Source organism: Narcine bancroftii, chromosome 10, assembly GCF_036971445.1.
Source record: "Narcine bancroftii isolate sNarBan1 chromosome 10, sNarBan1.hap1, whole genome shotgun sequence".
Classification (NCBI taxonomy): Eukaryota; Metazoa; Chordata; class Chondrichthyes; order Torpediniformes; family Narcinidae; genus Narcine; species Narcine bancroftii.
The window spans coordinates 47,359,588-47,380,444 of NC_091478.1; the positions used below are offsets into that span (position 1 = coordinate 47,359,588).

The 20,857-nt window shown below is 45.8% G+C and overlaps 1 protein-coding gene across 2 annotated transcripts in view; it reads left to right on the plus strand.

Moving 5' to 3' along the window:
- Window positions 1-20,857, plus strand: part of hk1 (hexokinase 1) — a 107,293-nt gene that overhangs the window by 36,575 nt on the left and 49,861 nt on the right. For both annotated transcript variants that reach the window (XM_069900857.1, XM_069900858.1), the window contains exons 6-9: window positions 790-889; window positions 1,711-1,894; window positions 4,809-4,964; window positions 11,830-12,063. In XM_069900857.1, coding sequence (XP_069756958.1) covers window positions 790-889; window positions 1,711-1,894; window positions 4,809-4,964; window positions 11,830-12,063 — 674 coding nt within the window. The remainder of the gene's footprint in view (window positions 1-789; window positions 890-1,710; window positions 1,895-4,808; window positions 4,965-11,829; window positions 12,064-20,857) is intronic.

Sequence of the window (20,857 nt, forward strand, 5' to 3'; positions counted from 1 at the left end):
GGATATCTCAGAACCAGGTTGTTAGGGCACACCGACATTGCTTCGTGGTTCCCTGATTCAGACGGCTCTCGGGTCTTCTATTCCAAGCCTGTGGGAAGGATTGTGGCTGCAGGGGAGCCTCTCTTGCCATCTTTACTCATCAAAGCCAGCGCCTGGTCAGCAGGCTCGAGAGGTTTCTTATCTATTTTTAAAGGTGCATCATAGAAAGTGTCCTGTCTGAATGCACCACAGCTCGCCAAAGACCGCAAGAGTCTGCGGAGAGTTGAGAGTGCAGCTCAGGCCATCAGCCAGCCCACCAGCCGTCCACCGACTCTGTCTATACCTACCAGTGTCTTGGGGAAGCTGCCAACATATTAAAAGACCCATCCCATCCCAGTCACACTCCGTTCTCGCATCGCACTCTTTTCTGTCAGCCTGAAACTATATTGCCTTGAATACATGATCCTCTGGATTCAGGGACAGTTTAAACCCTGATGTTTTCAGACTCTTAACAGAGCTCTCAGTGATAAAGGATGATGGCCCATGCATTGTTTAATGGTACTGTTTTCTGTACCCTGCACTTTTTAACTTGTTGTAGCATCTTTAGTTTTATCATTGCTGAACTTAGGTACGAGTTAACATGCTTGGATGGGACACAAAATAAAGCGTATGTGGCAATAATGAATTCCGCTCAATTCACCTGCTACACTACCTCGTCAGCCCTTTCACCTTCCACTGTATCTAGACATGCCTTTTCCTGGGCTCTCATTGGTCTTAACGGCTAATAATTATTTATTTATTTCTCCCCAGGAGTATGACGTGGATATTATGGCTGTGGTGAACGACACTGTGGGTACCATGATGACCTGTGGGTTTGATGACCAGCGCTGTGAAGTTGGCCTCATTATTGGTAAAGGATAAGTTTGACCCTTTTTGCTTCCACGATCTGGCCCAAGCAGAGATTTAGCATTGTATACAATGCAGATACTGAGCGCCTGTTCGGTGCTATGCCGTTGTGTGAAGTACTGCTGTAGCAATGAATCTGGCACGCTCTGAACTCCTGGGTGGACATGTGGCCATGGCCCAGTGAGGAGAGCAGGTCAATCGGGGCTGGCACATTCTCATATTATCCAAGAGGAATTTGCCGGAGATCAGATACAAAAGGATCTCTTGCTGAACTCTTTGGGGAGACTGGGAATCTTCAAGTAACCCTATCCCAGCCTCCGAGGATCTGAATGGAGTTGCTGGTTGTTCCAGGCTCTTCCCTTCCACTGGAGTCCTTCACCTGGCACTCCTGTGGCATCGTTCTGGGGCAGCTTCTGCTGAAACACTGTCCCTGAGTGTGTACTCACTACCAGATTGTGTTCATTACCAGGTGTGTGTGCTATCACACAGGGGCCCCTGAGTGTGTACTCAGTACCAGGGGTGTGCACTGACCCACTGGGATCCCTGAGTGTGTACTCACTCCCAGATTGTGCTCATTACCAGGGGTGTGCACTATCACAATGGGTCCCTGAGTGTGCACTCACTACTTGAGTTGTGTGCAGGTTATGAGATGTGTGAGTGTCCCACTTGGATCGTGAATGTGTACTCACTGCTGGGTGTACTCAGTGCTGGTGTGGGACCATGGCACTGCTGGACAGGTCATTGTTACCTTGCTTGACTCCAACTAATCGTGAGCACAAAACTTTCACCGACCTGACCCGTGAGCCTGTCTTAATCTTCACGCAGGTACTGGAACCAATGCTTGTTACATGGAGGAGCTGAGACACATCGACCTGGTTGAAGGTGACGAAGGCCGTATGTGTATTAACACCGAGTGGGGAGCATTCGGTGACGATGGCTCGTTGGAAGATATCAGGACAGAATTTGATCGGGAGTTGGATCGCGGTTCCCTCAATCCAGGGAAACAACTGTAAGTCTCAATTTTACAATTTTGTTTATTAAATGAATGCTGCTTCCAGAACTTTCCCTCGTCTTATGCCACTCTAATTCACCAGGATGCCACTTCCCCCAGATTATCCCTTTCCCATGGACGTCCGGACCTGTAATGGAAGGATGATAGGAGGCAGGTCACGACCCCATTTCTGATCCCTGAGTCTGAGACGTTCTGGGATGATGCCAGTCATCTATGGAATGCACTGCTCCTGTTTCTGCCTGATCATTTCTAGTTTCAGATAGTCCTACCAGGAATGTTGCAGATGTTGGATTCAGTGACAAAAAGGACAGTCCTGTTAGTGGGGGAAAAAACTGCAGGAAACCTGAACTAAAAGCAGGAGATGCTCAGTAGGTCGTGGTGTGTCCATTGGGAACAGAAACCAAGATCAAAGGCCCTTTTTGTTCCAGAACTGGGAAGGAGACAAAAGATCTTTGTAAAGATAACACTGTTAACCTCGCAGTGAGACGGCGTCTGTGAAGAAAGAGACAGATCAGTTTTTTTAACACAGCTGGTGCGTCCCAGGAAATTATTCCCAATGTCCCGGAACGCAGTCTGTGTAGAAAGGTCGGAACAGGAATAAGGACTCATTCCCATTCTGACATTTTACCTCCTCGACCTCTAGTTATTTTCACCGATTCCCTGTGGTCTAAATTGGACTTTGGACGATCCATGAACAATGGGCTAATGAATAGGACGTCCGGCCTCCTTAAACACTGCACTTCGGGTATTCTGTCTAAATTGTTGGTGTGATCTGGATATTTGGAGTTTCGGTCATTCCTGTGTGAACGGCCACTCCCAGAAGGTAGGGAGGCACTTCAGAATGTAAAAGAACCATGCAAGTTCCATGAAAAAAACAGGAGTTAATGTTGAAGGGAAATGATAGAATTAACCTCCTCTAACCAGAATGGAGAAGCCCCCTTTTTCATTTGTCCCTCGTTCAGTCTGGGAGCTTAGAACATAGAGCGTTACAGCACAGTTTGGACCCTTCAGCCCACAATGTTGTGCCAAGCTGCTCCACAACAATCTGATCCTTCCCCCTTCTCATGCCCAGAACCCGCTTACATCTTTGGGCCTATCGAAGAGTCTTTTAAATGTTACTGTTGTACCAGCCACCCACCAATCTCTGTGTAATTTATTGAAATAAGGTCATTAAATAAAGTACATATCCAGGGCGGTGTAGTTGCATTTAACTTGTAATTTCAGAATTTTTCATGTTACAACTGGCATTACAACCAGACTAGATGTTGGTCAGACTTGGAATATTGTGTGAAGTTTTAGAACATAGAACATTCCAGCACAGTGCAGGCCCTTTGGCCCACCATGTTGTGCCGACACCATGTTAATCTACTCCACAACCATCTAATTTTTCCCTTGCACTCATGACCTTCAACTTTTCAGATATCTAATCTAAGAGCCTTTTGAATGTCCCCAATGTACCAGCCTCCACCACCACCCCTGGCAAAATAAAACCTTCCCTCTTACATCTCCCCAAAACAGTCATCCAATCAGATGTCTTCTGGTATTTGCTATAATTGCCCCTCCAGGAGAAAGGTGCTGGCTCTCCCTCTGTCTAAGCCCCTCATCATCTTATCTCTCATCCTTCACTCCTCTGCACCCGTTCCAGAACATCTACATCCTTCCAGTAATGAGGCAACCAGAACCGAACGCAAGACTCCAGGCTTTGGTCACCCAATGATTCAAGCTGGAAATGGCACAGAAAAGATTCATGAGGATGTTTCCAGGACTGGTCAGCTTGAATTGTAAGGGGAGGTTGGATTCGGCCATGTTTTACCCCTGGAGTGTTGGAGCCTCCAACATCTCCTCTAAACTTTCCTCTAATCACATTAAACAGATGTTGTCTGGTATTTGCTATTGCCACAACCCCCCCCCCCTCCCACCACTGGGAGAAAGGAGACAGGTACTGGCCGTCCCTCTATTTAACCCCCTCATAATAGCTCTCATTCTTCGTCGCTCCCAAGAGAAAAGCCCAGCTCTGTCAACCTTGCTTCATGAGTCATTTTCTTCAATCCAGGCAACGTCCTGGTAAATCACCTCACAATCTGCCAGTACTGCAAGCTTCAGGGACAGAGCAGGCAGAACACCTGCAGCACAAATATGTGTTCATGATTCGGTTCGTCGTTTTGGACACAAATGATGCAAAAATATTTTCCCTGGTTACAGTGCACATGCAGCACCACCATCAAGACAAGGAAGAGATGCATCCTTCAGACACTATGTCTGTGGGCCCCGCCCGAGTCATGGCCCACCCGAACCCGAGGTGTCCGTGCCATCTCGGTCCCTGGCTCCAAACCCCCCCCCCCCGAGCAATTAAGAAGCCTCTGAGAACCCTGTTCATCGTGCAAATCCTGCGGCTCTGTCTGGTACCCTCAGACCCTCGCCAGCAGACTGGCGTGAGGCCACGCCAGGCCATTGCTGTTGGTTCCTGCCCCTGTAGGCTTCTCTCCCAGGCTGCCACTTCCCACTTTGACAGCCCTGCGCTGGCCTGTGCTCCACTGGAGCCCACAGTCCTCGAGGGGCTGAGCTGCCGAGAATATATGGCACAGACCTCAACAGAAATTCATGTTAAAGTACCTACCGCCAGCCCTGTTCTGTGTGCCATTCAGACCACTGGTTTAAACTGATGAACCATGGTTACCACAAGAATAAAGTTAAAACAACTTGTGGAGTTAAACAAGAAAGTTTGCAGATGCTGGGGTCCAATTTCACACAACAACGTGCTGGAGAAACACAGCATCCACAGAAAGTGAAGGAGAACCAGTGTTTCTTTGTCAGGACCCAGGAAACTATATTCCGGTGGCCAGCCACAGGAGAACCTGTTGTTGAATGGTTCGGAGTCATGGTGTACAGCTCACGCACTCACTCTTTACAGGTTTGAGAAGATGATCAGTGGGCTGTACATGGGGGAACTCGTAAGGCTCATTCTCGTAAAGATGGCAAAAGAAGGGCTGCTTTTCGAAGGAAACATCACGCCAGAACTGCTCACCAAAGGCAAACTGGAAACCAAGCATGTTTCGGCCATAGAGAAGTAAGTAGCGCTTCGATTCCCCGATGGATTCCCCTCCCAGCTCATTCTCAGGGCATAGGGCGCAGCAGTACAGCACGGCAGCCCCTTCGGCCACGCTGCCAATGCTGAACACGAGGGCCAAATTAAACCATCTCTCTGCCGCTTGCACACGAAACATACCCTGCACATCAATGTGCTTATTGTGTTATTATGTTTTTGGGAGATAAATTGGAAAAGGTTTGTTAGAGTAGGTTACCTACAAACACTTTAAAACACTTATTTAAAATACTGGAGCTCTGCCCCATACTAGACATGTCGGGGCCTCAGAGCTTTTGAAAGAGCTTTGCAGAGTGCTCAAGAGACTTCACTAATGGATTGTTGTTTACAAAAGGCAACAGATGAAAAATCTTGCTGGAGCCGCAGATTGTCTGGAGTAGAGCTTGCTGTTCTAAGAGGGTCATGTAATTTTGCAAGCAGAGAGAGTCAAACAGGCTTTCACGAGAGAGAGAGAGAGAGAGAGAGAGAGAGAGAGAGAGAGAGAGAGAGAGAGAGAGACGCACACACACGGATCACTTGTACAGTGTTACATTCAGCAACAGCAACTGGGATTGGAACAGGACAAGCTGGCAAATTTATGTAAAGCCCCCAGTTTGGGAAGACGGCCTGGTCAAAGCCCTTGTGGTCCATACAAGAGGAGAGTACTGGCTGTCTAATGTTTCACTTGGAATAAGTGAAACACAAAGGAACTCGGTGACCTGAAAGAAAGAAATTATCATCTAGAGAACCCTAAAGGGGTAAGTTTCGTTAGCTAGACACCGGAATGGCTGATGGAAGTACATCAGTTGTGAATGTCCTGGAACAACAAATCTCTCTGAAAACTGACAAGAACCTTCCTGAGTGGTAACCATTTTCAAGCACCAAAGCCTAGTGAACTTTATACATGTTAAATTCTGTGCACAATATAAGAATTGTCTGTGAACCAAAGAACTTTTCTGAACTTGCACACACATTACATACACGTGCACTTAGAATTAGAAGGGGTTTACGTTAGGTTGAGTAAGTCAATAGAGATAAGTTAAAGTTTGATTCTGTTTTCATGTTTAAAGATTATTAACAGCAACTTTCGTTTAGGTAACCATTTGTCTTGGGGTATATCTGTTGCTGCTGGGTTTTGGGGTCCTCTGGGCTCGTAACATTATCCAGAAGCCTCTTAGGTGCTACCACCCCAGCAACCCGTTCCAGCCCCCTGTCACCCTGTGTAAAAAAAAACAAAAAAAAAAACAAAACAATATTTTTATTTTAATTTAAAAGAAATTATTTTTGAAATTATTTAAATTTAGACATACAGCACGATAACAGGCCATTCGGCCTATGAGCCCATGCCGCCCAATTACACCCATTAATCCCCTGTATGTTTGAAGGGGTGGGAGGAAACTGGAGCCCCCGGGGAAAACCCATGGAGAAGGTACAAACTCCTTACAGTCAGTGCAGGATTCGAATCCCGGTCCCGATCGCTGGCGCTGTAACAGCGTTGCGCTAACCGCCTCGCCAACCATGTCATTCCACACATCTTTAAATTACCCCTCCGCCCACTACTTTAAATGCTCTCTCAGATTTGACATTTTTCCTGGGTCAAGACAATTCTGATTGTCTATTATTGCCTCTCATGAACCTCCATCAAGTAAACTTTTATCTTGGTTTCTGTTTTAAACAGTGCAGATAAAATATTGGTGTAATCATCTCTCCTTCTGGGTCACCACTTCCTCCTCACCACGTTGCTGCCATTCACTCCCTGAATGAGGCGAGGGGAGCGCAGAAAGGGATTGAGCTGGCCATTGCCCTGCTGTCCTCTTCAGAGGCCACTTGATGGTCTGCCCATTAAGTTGAGGTCAGATGGCTAAGGTGAGCCTTCTCTCTGGTTCCAGCCTGCTCTGGAACTCGAGACAGTAGAAACAGCTATTGCTGTAATAAGAGAGCAAAAAGCAGCCTGATGGAAGAATGCAGCAGGCCAAGGAGCATCAGTGGGAGGGACAGAACGGCGGGCACTTTGGACTAAAGCATTTGATCCAGACCGAGGATCCTGAAACATCGTCCATTCTTTTTCTTCCGCTGATGGTGCTCAACCGGCTGAGTTGCTCCAGCAGGTTGTCGCTGCTCCCATTGAGTGAGATGTTTGGAGAGGATTCCCCGGATGTCAAGGTGCTAACCTCGTTTTCACAACTTATTGAAATAAAGGGAGTAAATTAAATGCATATCCAGGGTGATGTAGTTGCATTTAATCTATAATTTCATGCCCATATAGAACGCTGCAGCATAGAAAGCAAGCCATTCAACTCCTCTAGTCTGTGCCATCCATCATCTCCCTAGTCCCACTGACCTACTCCCATCCCATAACCCTCCAACCTTTCACACCCATTTATTCTTAAAACAAACAATTGAGCCTGAATTCACCGCACCAGATGGCAGCTCATTCTACCTCTCCACTGCTCTCTGAGTGAAGAACTTCACCCTAATGTTCCCCCAAAATCTTTCCCCCTTCAGCTTAAAACTATGACCTTGCGTATTTATCTCCAACAATCTAAGTGGAAAAAACCTATTTGCATCCACTCTGTCTATACCCCTCAAAATCTTGTAAACCTTGATCAAATCTCCCCTCATTCTTCTTCACTCCAAGGAATAAAGTCTTGACCTGTTTAATCTTTCCCTGTAACTCAACTCCTGAAGACCCAGCAATATCCTATTAAACATTCTTGGCACTCTTTCAATCTTTTTGATATCCTTCCAGTAGTTAGGTGCATAGAATTGCACACAATATTCCAAATTTGACCTCACCAATCTTTTAAACAACTTCAACATAACATCCCAATTTCTGTACTTAATACTTTGATTTATAAAGGTTAAGATACCAAAAGCTCTCTTTACCACCCTGTCCACAGGTGATGCCACCTACAGGGAATAATGTATTTACATTCCCAGATCTCTCTGCTCCTCTGCACTCCTCAGTGGCCTGTCATTAACTGTATATCTCCTACCTTGGTTTGCCCTTCCAAAAAGCATCACCTCACATTTGTCTGCATTAGGCTCCAGCTGTAATTTTTTGGCCCATTCTCCTAGCTGGTCCAGATCCCTCTGCAAGTTCTGAAAATCTTTGCTGTCCACAACACCTCGTGTCTTTGTGTCATTAGCCAACTTGCTGATCCAATTCACCACATTGTCATCCAGATCATTGATATATACAACAAACAACAATGGTCCCAACACGGATCCCTGAGGCTTCCAATCTGAGAAGCAACCATCCACTACCACCCTCTGTCTTCTTCCACACAGCCAATTTCGAATCCAGTTTACAACCTCACCTTGAATGCCCTGTGTCTGAACCTTCTGATCTAACCTCCCATGTGGGACCTTGTCAAAGGCTTCACTAAAGTCCATGTAGACAAAATCCACAGCCCTTTCCTCATTTACCTTCCTGGTAACCTCCTCGAAAAATTCTACAAAATTCGTTAAACATGACCTACCACACACAAAGCCATGCTAACTGTCCTTAATCAGCCCATGACTGTCCAAATACCTATATATCCTGTCTCTTAGAACTCCCTCCAACAACTTGTTACAACTGACATTACAACCATACTAGATGTTGGTCTGACTTGGAATATTGTGTGCAGTTTTAGAACATAGCCCTTTGGCCTACCATGTTGTGCCGACCCATGTTAACCTACTCCACAACCATCTCATACTTCCCTTGCACTCCTTTTGAATGTCCCTGTTGTACCAGCCTCCACCACCACCCCAGGCCTCCACCACTCTCTGTGTGTAAAATAAAACCCTCCCTCTGACAGCTCCCCAAAACATTCCTCCAATCACCTTAAATAGATGTCCTCTGGTATTTGCTATCGCCCCCAGGAGAAAGGTGCTGGCTCTCCCTCTATCTAAGCCCCTGATCATCTTATCCACTCTCATCCTTCATCAAAGAAAAATGCCCCAGCTCTGTCAATCTTGCTTCATAAGATGTTGTCCAGTCCAGGCAATGTGAATCTCCTCTGCACCCTCTCCAAAGCTTCCACATCCTTCCTATAATGAAGTGACCAGAACTGAATGCAAGACTCCCGGTTTTGGTCACCCAATGATTCAAGCTGGAAATAGTATAGACAAGATTCATGAGGATGTTTCCTGGACTGAATTCCAGCATGAATTCTAAGGGGGTGGTGGATCGGTTGGGTTTAACCCTGGAGTGTTGGAGCCTTAAGAGGGACCTTATCAATCATAGGAGACATAGATAAGGTAGGGGATTCTAAAACAAGCATAGATTTTAGATGAAAGGGCCTTCTTCACCCAGAGGGTGGAGGGTACAGGGAATAAGCTGTCGAAACAGGGGAAGATGTAGTTTACATTGAAACAGGTAGATGGCTTTTTTTTATATTTCTGATTTTTACAGATTCAACAAATCATAAACCAATCAACTTGACACAGAGTATCTGTTAATCCCATCCTCTGACTTCCCTCCCTACCTCCCTCCCCTATACTATTGATGAAGCAATCAATTAACTAGCTTCATAAAAAAAACCACACCCACACGATGTCTGCATCATCTTCTTTGCACGTAGGTGAGAATTAATCAAACTAGGTGCCAGTATAATTCAAATAAGGTTTCCATATTTTAATGAATACGTCACAATTCTTCCTTATATTGTAAGTGATCTTGTCTAGGGGAATGTGACTCTGCATTTCTATATTCGACTGTGAGATGGTTAACCTGGAGTCAGACATCCATGAAACCGTTATACACTTCCAGGCTACAGCTAAGGTGACTTTCACAAAATAAATTTGGTGTTTTGAAAACAAAACTCATGTTGCCAATATCTCCCAAAAGATGCATTTCCTGATCTTTTGTAATTTTCTGAAGAATGTCCCCCAAATTCACCCCAAAAGGCCTTACCCTTGAACATAGCCAGGTGGAATGGACAAAAATTCTAACCTCCACACCACATCTAAAGGACATTACTAAAAAAATCAGATTTTGATTGATGTGATTTTTGTGGTGTGAGATATAACTGATGGAAGAAAATATAATGCACCAATTTATAACTGGTATTAATGATTCCGGCCACCTAACTTTTGTATCTAAGTCCGACTCCCATCTCTCCCTAGATCTATGTAAGTTTGGTTTCTGACTTTCACTTTGGATTCTAGATATAAATTTATAAACTGTCGAATTAGAATCCCCACATTGTTGCATTTAGGTAATCTGATCCCAATTTTCCCCTTAAGAAAGATTTTAGTTGCAGATAGGCAAATCATATTTATTTCTGAATTATTCAAATGTCATAAACTGCCTTTGGATATAACAATCCTTGATATATCTGATCCTTTTCTTGCACCAGTTGTCCGAGATCTCAATACCCTTAATAAAAATAATTAAATTATTTTGGGTCAAAGGCTTTTTTGGAGATATCCCAATTTTTAATCCAATACACGAGTTGAAAATCCATGTCAGAGTTGAAGATATCACAGGCCAAGGGTAAGACACAAAGCATGAAGGGATTTAGCTCTGTAGGTAGAATAGAGAAGCTGGGGTGGATTTCCTTGGAATAGGGAAGGTTATGGAGAATTTCAGTAGGTATTTAAAATCTTTAATATAGGAAGGTGGGGATTTGGAACAGCATGGACTAGTGGGGCCGAACTGGCATGTTCTGTGCTTAAGTGGTTATATATATATATGGTTACATTGAAATATTTTTCCAAATTTGCAGTATATGTTTTAGTGTAGTGATATTTGATTTATTTGAAATTAATTTAGTATTCCATTTGTAAATAAATTCTTCTATTTTTTCATCAAATTGGGCTTCCCAATAATCAGCTAATTTTGTAAAATTGGCATTAGATTTAGTGAAGGCCTTCGACAGATTGGAATGGGACTTTCTTTTCAAGATACTAGAGAAATTTGGATTGGGCAAAATGGGTGAAGGTACTGAACCCCAAGCTAAAATTATCACAAATGGACAGACGTCTCTAATCTTTCCACTGAGTAGGTCCAGTAGACAGGGCTGCCCATTCTCCCCAGCACTGCTCATACTGGTAATAGAACCACAGGCAGAAAGCATTTGGTGGGATCTAGACATAAAGGGGTTCAAGGTGGGCCAGGTGGATCATAAAATCAACCTCTTCGCTGATGATGTGTTAGTGTATTTGACAGACCTGGGGAAGTCACTGACTATGTTTTGAGTTAAAAGATGAAGACAATATCAACAAGGAAGACTGTTCAGATGCCCAGAAGAAGGCATAAAATATTTAAGCATAAAAGTGTATGTAATTTGTATAAATTTAATTACCTCCCCTTCCTCCGGAAGATTGGGAAGGACCTAGCTAGGAGGAGAGCTCTGCCTGTAACATTGATGGATAGGGTTAACTATCAAAATGAATCGTTGCCCATTTCATTACTCCAGAGCCTTTTTAAGGTACTTAATGAAGATGTCAGGAGGTTCCTATGGAATGGTAAAGGGGCTAGAATCTCCATAGAGAAATTAACGTGGGATGATTTTTTTAATTTAAAGATACAGTGCCCCCCAATTACACCCAATTAACCTTCCAACCCCATAAATGTTAGCAAGTGGGAGAAAACCTATGCAAGTCTCGGGAGGAATGTTCAAACTCCTTCCAGGCAGTGCTGGATTCGAACCTGAGTAGCTGGTGTTGGAATAGAGTTGCACTAATTGTGCTGTTTAGGGGGATATGGGCTGAACACAAGCAAATGAGAGCAGTTTGGTTACCATGGAGCAGTTGGGCCGAAGGGCCTCTGTGCCGTGGAACTCCGTGTCGCTTTATTTTCAACTCATTTTGTCATTTCCTTTTACTGAAGTAATTTGGTGATGGGTTTGCTTTGCAGAAGCAAAGGGGGCTTGGTGAAGGCCAAGGAGATTCTGTCGCGCCTGGGCCTTGAGCCTTCGGAAGAGGACTGCATCGCCGTACAGCATGTCTGCACGATTGTCTCCTTCCGCTCGGCCAACCTGTGCGCTGCTGTCCTCGGGGCTATCCTGACCCGGCTTCGAGACAACAAGGGAGTGCCACGCCTTCGGACCACAGTGGGGATGGACGGGTCGCTCTACAAGATGCACCCACAGTAAGTTCACACCGCACAGCCCTGCCACTTCTGAGGCAGACACCCCCGTCTCAGAAGCGAATGCCCGCCTGCTTCAGTGGGCAAAGTCCAGGCAGAGATGGTGAGTCGACCTTTCCAGTCGAGACCCTTCACCAGCCCTGTTTCTGGCCCGCAGTGTTGACTGAGCGTCACCTTGTCGGGATGCCAGCCGATCCCTCCAGCTTCCCTGAGTTCCATTCTCTGTTGTGTTCTCAAGTTGGAGGTCTGGTTTCATGGGACCTTAGCCCCCCACTTTAAAGGCTGACAACCAATTAGCAAGAGTATTTTTTAACCAAGTATGGGAAATGGACAGATGCTATTGTATGCACACAGTATGGGGAAGGTTTCACTTTCAGTGGAGTTAGATCAGAGAATCTGAAGGCGCTGAGGTCGAGTGCAACACACAAAGGTGCTGGAGAAACTCAGCAGGACACGCAGCATCCGTGGGAAGGGAAAGGCAAGTAACGTTTCAAGCTTGGACTCTTCGTAATGGAATGAACAGAAGTGGGCAGGTACTGGAATATAAAGATGGAGGGAGAGCGGTGAAGGGGGTGGAGGAAGGGCAGAAGAGGAGCACAGGCTAACAGCTAAGAGGTGAATACAGATGGGAGGGTAGGAGCAACAAAGAGGTGGTGGTGGGAGAATGGGGCAACTCTCCGATAGGGAAGGGAGTGGGGTGCTGGAAGAAAGGGGGATAGAGACAGAGGGAAATTTGGGGGAAAGGGTTAGCAAAAATCGGAGAAGTTGATGTTCATGCTTTTGGTTAGAGCGGGCCCAGGTGCAATTGTGGGTATTGCTCACCTGGGTGTGGTGAGCAATGGATGTAAAAACACCACCCTGGAGAAACACAGCAGGTCAAACAGCGTCCTTTATGTAGCAAAGATAAATATACAGAACTGACGTTTCAGGCTTGAGCCCTTCTTCAAGGTGTAGACAAAATGTGGGCAGACAGCATTTAATACAAGGTTTTCCACACCTTGAGGAAGAGCTCAAGCCTGAAACGTTGGTTCTGTATCTTTACCTTAGCTACATAAAGGACACTGTTTAACTTAAACCACGGTGTCTGTGGACTTTTGTGTTTTACTACTGGCTGAGATTGTTTTGTACACATAGTGCACGTGTAACCACTCTGTACCCATTGCTCTTGTGTGGAGTAATTACCCTTTTTATTGGGAGGTGTTGCTGTAATTTTGGTCATTAAATTTTTGATTCTTCCACTTTTTAAGTAGACACTTACCTGAGTAAATATACCAGGCTCCATGGATATATAACTAGGTCAGTTTATGCTTCGTATATGTGAGATCCAATCCACTTTGTGCATCTGTTGAACCAGTTCTTTAATGCCTTCCTTGTGAGCTGGTAGAGCTAAAAGCCTCCCAGGGTAGGCCTCAAACTTTTCAATGGCAGCAGAGCCTGGTGGTTCCTGTATCCTCACCATGAACCTCCGCTTCATTTCTTCCACATTTTGTTCTAAAGGTGAACATTACAGCTCAAATCCCAGAAAGCAATCAGGAACCTTTATCTTGATGCACTTGCAAAATGGGAATGTGGCCAAAGCCATATAGGAAAGGTGCGTGGGTTAAATGCTGTCCTGAACAGAGTAAGGTTCCATCTGTGAGAGGGGCTGCTGCAGTCCCTCTGCACTGATTCGAAGGAAGAGTATTACGTCTCCGTGTTACTTGGGAGACTTCTTAAATAACTTAGAGATGCAAGATTCAAATAGCAGAAGAGACTTTACTTACCGATGACTTCTACCATCTCAGGAAAAACTGTTCACACACTCCCATGTACGCCCCACAGTGGAGAACTATAGTTACTACTGTGTATTCTTAGGCAGTTACAAATTAGTTCACATTATCCTGACTCTATAACAACCACATTAAACATTGATGTGATCCTGTGCAACTGCACAGGTCGAAACCAGAAATCATGGCAGTGTAAGAGGGACAATCCTTCACAGATTTGAATAATCACCTTTGAAATTGGTTGCGTGGGTGTATTTGGGTGGCTTGGGCTGGAAGGGTCTGTAACTGTGCTGGATCTCTAAATTAAAAGTAATTTTATCCTTCGTTTACAAGTGAAATAGTGTCAGTTTTATAGAGTGGGTGATCCAAACGACATTAGGTTCTCTAGGAGTGAAAACAGATTGGTCTGTTTGGTGAAGGTTTCATCATAGAACTCAACAGCTTCAACATTTTTCAGTCGAATTTATTAGTGTGAATGAGCTCGTGTTAGAATACAGACCGTAGAAGTGAGGCTGCCACATTCCCCAGAACTACCCCACTGTCTATTATCCCTGGTTCCTCTTTCCTTTTCCCCCCCCCACCACTCTTTTGTTCCTCCTTGGGGCAGAAAAATCCATTTATACCAGCATTGATGGTGCTTGTTGGCTGAGCATCAAGTGTTCGCTGGAGTGCAGAATTTCAAAAGGTTCTTCAGTCTTTGAGTAAAGACGTGCATCCCAATTGTTTCATGGAGGACGCCATGGTTAGTGTAGAGGTTAGCACCACCCAGCGACCCAGGTTAAAATCCGCATGTTCTCCATGTGTCCATGTGGGTTTCCTCCATCCTCCAAAGACGTACAAGGTTTGCAGGTTGATTAGTGTATTCAGATGGCATGGGTTTGTGGGCCGGAAGGGCCCGTTACTGTGCTGTACCTTGAAATTTAAAAAAAATTATCTGATTCTTGACTCCCTACATTTTATAAAGGGTTGAATATCAAGGATTAAGGATCTAAGGATTTAAACAGCTGGGTAGTTTAACACAAAGTGAGCACATATTTAAAAAAAAACCTGAAAAACAGAAGGAATTAACATCAACTTTTTCAGTTTCTGTTATCCTGCTATCCTGTTCTCCCCCTCCCTTCTCTACCCTCCCTTCCCTTCCCTCCGTCACCTCTTCACCCCCTTCCCTCTCTATTCACCCAACCATCCCTCCTCCCCTGGCTTGCTGCTTCTCTCCGAGGAATTTCTCATTTTTAATTTCTCTGCCTTTTATTAAATAAAAGCACATCAGTTTAAACAAATCACCATTTGACTCCATATTTTCAAAAACTGATCATCTACATTGAAGAGAAAAAGTTTATTCTGATATAAACTGAAATGAGAACTTATGTTTTGATGCTTTAATAGGTGTGGGAGTGAAATATTGCTTATTGTTTAATCTAAAGTGTGTGATAGGGATTCTCTCTCTATCCTCAAATAAAATACCATAGTAAAAGGTGAATTTTAACTCATGACTATCTTGCATGTGTCTAGAAATTTTACTCCTTAAATTCAGTTTGCTTTTCTGGAGACCAGAATGGACAGTTTCTAGATTGTTGCACATCCTTCCAGATATTCAACCAGGCACATCCAGGTTTGCGTCACTCTTGCGCCTCTGATGTGACTTCCTTTTCAGTATTGCAAGGCAACTGGATCATGTCCCAGAAGCGACCATCATTGGACACTCCCGGGACACCCTCGTCTTCCCAGCAGCCCCAGTCTGGGACCCCTAGCAAGTAAGTCTGTAGAAAGGGCACGGAAGGGACTTTCCAGAATGTTGCCTGGATTAGACGGTGTGAGTTATGGGGAGAGGTTGGATAAATCTGGGCTTTCACAGGAGCGGTGGAGGCTATGCCCCTTACAAGAGGCATCGATATGGTAGACAGTCCGAATCTTTCTCCCGGAGTAAGGCTGTCATATTCTCGAGAATGTGTTTTTAATTAAGGTGGGAGGGTGTTGTAAGGAGACGTGTGGGGCACGTTTGTTAACCTGAGGGTGGTAGGTGCTTTGAAAGGCCTGTCAGTGGTTGTGGTGGAAACAGATGTAAAACTAATGCAAGAGAAAAGGACATAGTAAAGTGTTTAATTGGGGAAGGGATGATTGCGATGAGATGAGGCAGGAACCAGGGAGAGTAAATTGGGAACTGGAGAAAGCACATAACTTTAGGGACCGATTGTGCTGGGTTCTGGATAGGTTTGTGCCAGAGAGACAGGGAAAAGGGAAATGTGGTTGACAAAATGGGTGAAGCAGTTAGAAGGAAACGTACGTTAGATTGAGAAAGCAAAAAACGTGAGAATTATAAGGTAGCCAGGAAGGAACATAAGGAAGGACTTTGGAGTGATAGAAGGGGGCATGAGAAGGCCTTGGCAAGTAGGATTAAAGAAAACCCTAAGGCATTCTATAGTGTTTGTGAAGAACAGAAGGATGACGAAAGTGAAGTTGGGGCCGCTAAAGGATAAAGGAGGCTGATGCCCCATCACTCACTCAGGAGACTATTGTGGAGAAACCCATAGACTTTAATTCACTTGAGAACATTGCATATCCCTACTGTGCGACTGTCCTATATGGAGTGGCAGGGAGCTGTAAAATGGCCACCTTTATACAGGATCCTGTAGGGAGGGGCCACAGGTACAACCGGCCAATAGTTGATAATTATACATTACAGTGGTTTACCATATTCACCCTTTGTTTTTAAAAAGAGTCCCGTGGGGTGAAGGGGAACTTACAAAGTTACACGTTTACAATTTGAAAGCCATAAGTTCAGCATATCAGGTGATCTGGTTGTTTGCTGGGACCGTCGTAGAATCGTTTGCGGCTGCAGTGCAGCAGCAGGGTCCTGAACGGTCTCGGGAATCTGTTCGTATTCATCAATATTGTGTTGGTGGGTGAGAGCCGTGCCTGGTGTACCCTCCCTCGGGTGGAGTCAGGCTTTCAGAGGTCAGGTTCAACGGTGAGGAGGGCGTGGGGTGATTAGCAGCGGTCTCCAGGGCCCCTGAGGGAGCAAAGTCCCTGTTGGAAATGGTATCCTCATGTCCATCTGGATATGCCATGTAGGCATACTGGAGGATGTGGACCCTTTCGACCAATGGGTCAGACTTATGGTTCCTCACATCTCCAGAGCAGGATGGGCCCTGGGGACGTCAGCCAGGCCAGTAGTGTGGTCCCTGTCTCAGATTTCCTGGGGAAGGAAAACATGTATCAATGTGGTTAGCATTAGTGGCGGTGCACAGCAGGGACCTGATAGAATGGAGGGCCTCCAGGAGAACCTCCAGCCAGCGGGAGACTGTAAGGCCCTAGGACTGTCTTTCAGACGGTAGCATTCTCCCTCTCCACTTGCCTGTTACCCTGGGGGTTGAAACTAGTGGTCCTGCTCATGACAATACCCCTGGGGAACAGGTACAGGCGCAGCTTGTCACTGATAAAGGAAGGCCCCCGGTCAATGTGGATATAATTGGGGAACCCAAATAGAGTGAAGAGGCTGCGCAGGGCTTTGATAACTGGGGCAGCGGTCATGTCCGAGCAGGGGATGGCAAATGGAAAACGAGAATATTCGTCGATGATGATAAGAAACTGGAGGGCAGGATCCTTTAAAGTCAATACTGGGTTGCTCGAAGGGAGGAGTGGCTTGAATAAGTTGTGCCCTGTCTGGCCGGTACAAGTGCGGTTTGCACTCAGCACAGACCTGGCAGTTCTTTGTCATGGTCCTGATCTCGTCGATGGAGTACGGCAAGTTGTGTGTTTTGACGAAGTGAAAGAACCTGGCGACTCCGGGGTGACAGAGATCATTATGTCGGTTTTACAGTAGGTCGATCTGGGCTCTGGCACAAGTCCCACGGGACAGGGCATCTGGTGGCTCCTTAAGTTTCCCCGGCTGGGACAGGATGTCATAGTTATAGGTAAATAATTCTATTCTCCACCGCAGTATTTTATCATTTTTGATTTTGCCCCATTGAACATGAACGAGACAGTGTGTTGATCGGTCAGTAAGGTGAATCTCTTACCGGCCAGGTAATGGAGGCAGTGCCGCACTGCCTCGACAAAAATAATGGCTTGGGCCTCTTTTTTGACTGAGGAGTGTCTAATCTTGGGGCCCTGCAGGGTGCGTGAGAAGAATGTGACGGGCCTACCAGCCTGGTTAAGGGTGGCTGCTAGGGTGAAGTCTTACACGCAGTTTTCTACCTGAAATGGGGTGGATTCTTCCACAGCATGCATCGTGGCCTTGGCAATGTCGGACTTGATGTGGTCGAAGGCTACATGAGCCTCCTCTGCCAGGGGGAAGGACATAATTTTGATAAGGGCGCGGGCCTTGTCCGCATAATTGGGGACCCACTGAGCACAATAGGAGAAAAACCCAAGGCACCTTTTCAGGGCCTTGAGGCTGTGTGGGAGGGGAAGCTCCAGGAGTGATCGCATGCAGTCTGGGTCCGAGTCAATGACACCATTCTCCACGACACAGTCAAGGATGGCTAGGTGAGTTGTGCGGAACATGGACTTGGCCTTGTTTTATGTCAGATTAAAGAGCTTGGCTGTCTCGAGAAATCTCTGGAGATTGGCATCATGGTCCTGCAGGTCATGCCCACAGATGGTGACTGATCCACCATATGGTCCATCTCCCACCGGAAGACCGAGATGCCATTCATGTCACCAAAGGGGACCCACAGGAAGTGGTAGAGGTGGCCATCTGCCTTGAATGCCGTATACTGGCGGTGCTCTGGGGAGATGGGTAGCTGTTGAGGTGCTGAATTTAGGTCGATGGTCAAGAAGACCCGATACTTGGCAAATTGGTTGACCACATTGGCGATTCGCAGAAGGGGGTATGCATCCAATTGAGAGTATCTATTGATGATTTGACTGTAATTGACGACCATTCTATTCTTTTCCCTGTTTCGCACTACCTGCGCTGGTGCTGTACCTCCGCCGGGATGAAGGCCCTGTCTCCGGAGCTGTACCATCTCCTTTTAGTGGTGACGGGTTTGCGATCAGGGGTGAGGTTGGTAAATAGCGACGGAGTGGGGACCTTAAATGTGGAGAGCCTGCAAGTCTTGCATGGTGAGAGGTTAGGTTGGTGGATGTGTACGGTGGGGGGTTGGCTATCGAATTGTTGGTTATGAATGGTGAGGGGTGTTTAAGGTGACATTGAAAATCAAGCCCCAACAGTACAGCAGTGCAGAGCTGCGGCATTCCCATCAGTCTAAAGTTGTCATATACCCTGCACCGTCCGCTGTAAGTGACCTTCTGGTTCACTGGCAGTTACTGTGAGGGAGAGGTTCCACACTGTCCAGATATATAAAACTCTCTGTGCTCCCGCTATCAAACAAGCAACTCGTCACATGGCTGTTTACCTTGAAGACCATCATCGACCTGGCGAGTTGGTGTGGACTGTCCTTGTTGATGGTGATGGAGACTAGGGTCGGATTGCTGCACATCACCGCAGTAGAAGGTGGCAGCGTCCAAGATGGCGGTCCCAAGAGCCCGAACACGGTGTTTCCGGATCTGGGGGCAGCCTCCATGGTCCGCACATGGTGCAGCTGGGTCCTGAAGGTGGTGTCCAAGATGGCGGCTCCCATGGATCGCACATTGTACTGCTGGCCTGGTGATGGCGGTGTTGCAGAAGACGGCCCCCACGATCCGCACGCGGCACTGCTAGGAAGGGGTTTGGACACACACTTTGGCGAAGTGGCCCTCCTTTGATTGAATTATTCACTGGACAGCGTTTCCTCTGATGTTTGCCACAGAAGTAGCACTTTGGGGGTTCCCAGAACACCGTAGCTGTGGTCGGGTCATTACCAGAGTTGATCAAGAGCGTCAGGAGGGTTTCACGAAGCAATACTATTATGGAGGGGTGGTAAAGTGTCCCAGGATGGCTGCGACCTGGGTGACCATGAAATGGCCGCATTGTTAGTCAAGCAGGCCTTGAGAGCCACTTCCAGCTCGACTGCTCTCCATAGACTGAGTTCCCCTTCGTCCAAAAGTCTCTGTCATATGTAATTTGACCTGATGCCCGTGACGTAGGCGTCCCAGATCAAGTCATCTGTATATTCTGCGGCGAAGAAGGCTTTGCATTCACAGGCCCTGCCGAGTGCTCACAGGGCCCAGAGATATTCGCCATTTGACTTACTGGGTTGTTTTCGAGTCACTAGAAGGTGTCTAGCATAGACAATGTTGATCTTACACAAGTATTGACCTTTCAGGGTGTCCATGGCCTCCTGATACGATGCAGTATCCCTGATCATGGAGTACACCAGGGTGCTGACCCAGGAGTGCAGCACTTGCAGTTTGTTGGTCTCTGATCGCACGATGGTAAAGGAGGTCGGCAGGAATGATGCAAAACAGCGCAGCCAGGGTTCAAAGCTGGTAGATGCCTCAGGTGATTGAGGGTCGATTTCCAGTTTTTCTGGTTTGAGGATCTGCTCTATTGTAGAAAACTTCGTGAATTAAATTGATGCCCCATCAATCATTCAGGAGACTATTGTGGAGAAGTTAATAGGCTTTGATTCACTTGAGAACATTGTGTATCCCTACTGTTCGACTGTCCTGCACTGAGTTGCAGGGGGCTTTAGAACGGTCACCTTTATACAGGAGCCTAGCCAATAGTCACACTTTTATTTTGTAACTCTTTTTAATTTTTGGTGGTCTTTTTCAATTAAGCGAGTCTCTTGTTAAAAAAATATCAACTTTCACTTTTTTTAATATAAGCTCAAATCTTTTTTCTCTTGACTGAATTATTGAGTCCATTCACATTATAAGTTACAAAGTTTAAATTATTTACTGCCATATTATAAATTTAAAAGTAAATAACGCTTGCCACTTATCCCGGCGTAACCCAGCTCTGCGGCAGTTTCTAAAAATGAATAACATCTCCTGGAAAGAGAAAGCCAGAAACCCCTAAAAAAAAAGGAAGAAAAAAACCCTCCCAAAAGAAAAGTACTGATATATATATATATATATATATAAACCAGTACAACTCCCCTCTATTATATGGGAAGGGGCCTTCGCCACTAAGTGGTATGTGG